At 39.6% G+C, this 3,830-nt stretch overlaps 1 protein-coding gene across 1 annotated transcript in view; it reads left to right on the top strand.

Moving 5' to 3' along the window:
- The window catches only part of SLC9B1 (solute carrier family 9 member B1), a 66,457-nt gene that overhangs the window by 59,993 nt on the left and 2,634 nt on the right, over positions 1–3,830 (top strand). Inside the window, exons 10-11 of the mRNA XM_003796356.2 lie at positions 1,850–1,958; positions 2,504–2,640. Of these exons, the coding sequence (XP_003796404.1) occupies positions 1,850–1,958; positions 2,504–2,640 (246 nt within the window). The remainder of the gene's footprint in view (positions 1–1,849; positions 1,959–2,503; positions 2,641–3,830) is intronic.

Genomic DNA, 3,830 nt, shown 5'->3' with positions numbered 1-3,830 from the left:
GCTGAGGCAGGAGGATTACCTGAATCCAGGAATTTGAGGTTACAGTAAGCTAAGATTCTGCCACAGAGTGAGACCCTACCTCAAAAATAATTTTAAAAATAAATAAATAGATGACCATAAAGCAACTCAAGAGCCTGTCATGTTGTGAGCAAAAACAGAATCCCCAGCGAGGATGAGAGGTTAGCTAGGGCCCACTATACTGGTGAATGTCTACCTCATTTTTATAGGCTGCCTGGGGCTGGAGCTGTCAAGATGCCGGGCTAAGCCCCCTGGAAGGGCCTGCAGCAATCCTTCCTTCCTTTGGTTTCAACTGTACTTCTATCAGGTCTACTTCCTGGAGAGTCAAATTGCCATCCTCTACGTCCATGGCCTTGCTTTCACCGTCCTGTTTGGCCTAGTGTCCTCTTCCCTTGTGGATTGGCTGAATCACATAAAGTCTTGTGTCCTCTGCTCCCTCACTGTTTCTCTATGCTGCTTAACCAAATTCTCTAGGGATTATTTGGTGCTACTGGTGGGATGAGGACTTGGCGAGCTGTCCACAGCCCTGCTTTTCTCAGCCTTTGAGGCCTGGTATACCCACGAGCATGTGAAGTGCCATGACTTCCCCGTGCAGTGGATCCCAGCTACTTTTGCCCAAGCTGTCTTCTGGAACCACGTGCTGGCTATAGTGACAGGTGTGGCAACTGAGGCTTTGGCAAGCTGGATGGGGCTGGGGTCTGTAGTGCCCTTTGTGGCTGCCATTCCTTTCCTGGCTCTGGCTTGTGCCCTGGCCCTTCACAACTATGACGAGCAGTGTGCCTTTTCAATGACCTGTGCTGGGGGCCTGCACTGCCCCTGTCTGACCACCATGTGCTGCTGCTAGGCACCATACAAGCCCTTTTTGAGAGTGTCATCTTCATCTTTGTCTTCCTTTGGACTCCCATGCTGGACCCACACAGGGCATCACTGGGCATTGTCTTCTCCAGCTTCACGGCAGCCAGCCTGCTCTGCTCTTCCCTGAACTGCATCACCACCTCCAAGAGGTCCCACCTGTAGCCCAGGCATACTCTCCCTTGCTGTCCTCATCGTTGCCTTCTCTCTCTTCTTGTTGACTTTCTCCACCAGCCCAGGCCAGGAGAGTCCAGTGGAGTCCTTCATAGCCTTTCTATTTATTGAGTTAGCCTGTAGGCTATACTTTGCCAGCATGAGCTTCCTACAAAGAAAGGCGATCCCTGAGACAGAACAAGCTGGTGTACTCAACAGGCTCCGGGTGCCCCTGCACTTACTGGACTGCCTAGGACTCCTTGTCTTCCATGACAGCGATCGAGAAACAGGCACTCAGAACCTGTTCAGCTTCTGCTCTGCTATCATGGTGATGGCTCTGCTGGCGGTGGTGGAACTCTTCACTGTGGTGGAACTCTTCACTGTGGTAAGGCCTGAACTACGGGTGTCCTCACCCACTGGAGAGCCCTATGCTCCTGAACTCTCAACCAGTTCCAAGACAAGGCACCTGAAAAGAACTTGAATCCTGTCTCGCCAGGGTTGTACAGATTTATCTGTGGCTGACTTTGTGACTCTTTCCTGCAGCCCCTCCTGCCAGCACTTTGTGTTGGGGTGGACATGAAGGTAATGGGCTGGAAAGAAGGTACCAAAAGTTACCTCTGTATTATTCCTTTTCCTCTTCCCATTTAAAAATAAATACTTGTAACTGAAAAATACATACATACATACATACATAAAATAATTGTTTTAGTTTTAAAGAGTAAAACTCTGAAATGTAATTACATATACATTAAATGTACATAAATTATATATATATAAATGAAATATAATTACACAGTAACTATAAATGTATTTCTCTTTTCTACAGATTGGAGTTCAAAGAATTATTTCAACTGCATGGAATGTTTTTCAACCACTTCTTTTTGGTTTAGTTGGATTAGAAGTATCTGTTTCATCTCTTGAATCAAATAGTGTTGGTAAGAATGATTACAGTACAAACAACATAAGGTTCAAATAATTTTAAGAAAAATATGAATATTTTAGTTTTTATTTACAGTCTGTCTTTGAATAAAAATAAAGACCTTCAGAAACATATATTGACACAGTAATATATATTTGCTCCTCTTCTTTTCTGTGTATTTGTTTTTGTGAAAAGATAGCACTGACTGTCTTCCCTGAGGGATCTAAGGAAATAGAGATAAGATTTCTTTTCTGAAGGAAAATATTAGATATCATCAGTACTTTTTGAAAACTTTCACTGAAAAATATTCAAAAAACTTCTATTAATTTAGAATTGAATGTCATCTTTCTTATTTTTCACGGTACGTCCACCCTCAGATAACCTCTTACACTCTACATAGAAGCTTTAATCATATTTGTATTTCTTATATTACCCTAACTAAAAAAAAAAAACCATAAACGTAGTGTTAAAATGCTTTCAAATGTTTTAGAAATCTGTGCATAAAGAATCACTTCATCCTAAATATTCTGTTTTTTATGTTCATACTTTTATCTGTTGTAGGCATTTTTGTTGCTACTCTGAGTTTGGCATTATGTGTTCGAATTTTAGTCACATTCACACTGATGTGTTTTGCCGGTTTTACTTTTAAAGAGAAAGTATTTATTGCTTTATCATGGATTCCCAAAGCTACAGTCCAGGTAAGAATATATTAAGTCATTCTAATATTTTAGTTTTTATGATTTTTTAAAATTCTAAATGAAGAATATTACTCTAATCACAAAACATGGGCTATTAGCCTTACTCATAAAATTAATGTGAACTCTTTAAAAGTTTTAAAAGAAATTCTCCTGAAATTGAAATGTATACTTTTAATGACAAATATTTTTCAAATTTATGAAATAATTTTTTGTATTTCCTCCAAATATGAGCATACCTGAATACTAGAATTTTTGTATTTTACTGAATCTCATAGAACTAAATATTGTGATTTTAAAGTAGGGACATTAATTTTTTTTTTTTTAAGACAGGGTCTCATTATGTCGCTCTTGGTAGAGTGCTAAGAGATTCTCTTGTCTCAGCCTACCAAGTAACTGGGACTACAGGCACCCACCATAACACTCAGCTATTTTTTGTTGTAGTTGTCAATTGTTATTTAGCTGGCCCGGGCTGGATTCAAACCCTCCACCCTTGGTGTATGTGGCTGGCACCATAACCACTGTGCTATGAGTGCTGAGCCAGGGACATTAATATTTTAAAAACACTTTTCCAACCACTCATTCCACCACACAAATGCACACATTATTCTTAACTATTTAGTTAAAGATTGAATCACTTTCCCTGAATAATCTATACAGGAAGGACAGGGACAGTGTATTTTTTCCATTACTTTCTTCTAGCACTTTGTAGCAGACTTTTCCCAGAGTGTTTGCCTGGAAGAAGGTAAATATGTATTACGTGTCTATAATAAATATCCCTACAGTAATGAATGAGAGACTTTGTAATTTTTCCGTCTTATTCAGTGATACTCTCCTCCTCCTTAAAGATAATGCTGTTTATTATTAGACTGTTTAACTTGGTAGCATAATACCTTAATTTCCTAGGCTTCTAAATTTCCATGCAACAAAATTCTATATTATCATGGTTCCAAAAGCAGGGCCATAGGGCCAGATTACCTCTTTTAAATACCATGTTACTTCCCAATAACCTTAGACAAGTTATTTCCCAATCTCTCAATGCCTCAGTTTCCTCATTTAAAATGATGTCTATGACTGTCTATTTCATAGTGGTCTTGTGAGGATTAAATGAAATAACCCACATGCTTAGCAGTCTCTGGCATATGGTGGGGCTCAGTGAACAATGTTGTTATTTTATCTGCAAGAAATATAAA

The sequence above is a fragment of the Otolemur garnettii genome, unplaced genomic scaffold, assembly GCF_000181295.1.
Source record: "Otolemur garnettii isolate 467f Iridium unplaced genomic scaffold, OtoGar3 scaffold00103, whole genome shotgun sequence".
In the NCBI taxonomy this organism is placed as follows: domain Eukaryota; kingdom Metazoa; phylum Chordata; class Mammalia; order Primates; family Galagidae; genus Otolemur; species Otolemur garnettii.
The sequence above is the reverse complement of the archived record's forward strand: the minus strand, read 5'-3'. Positions and strand labels throughout refer to the sequence as shown.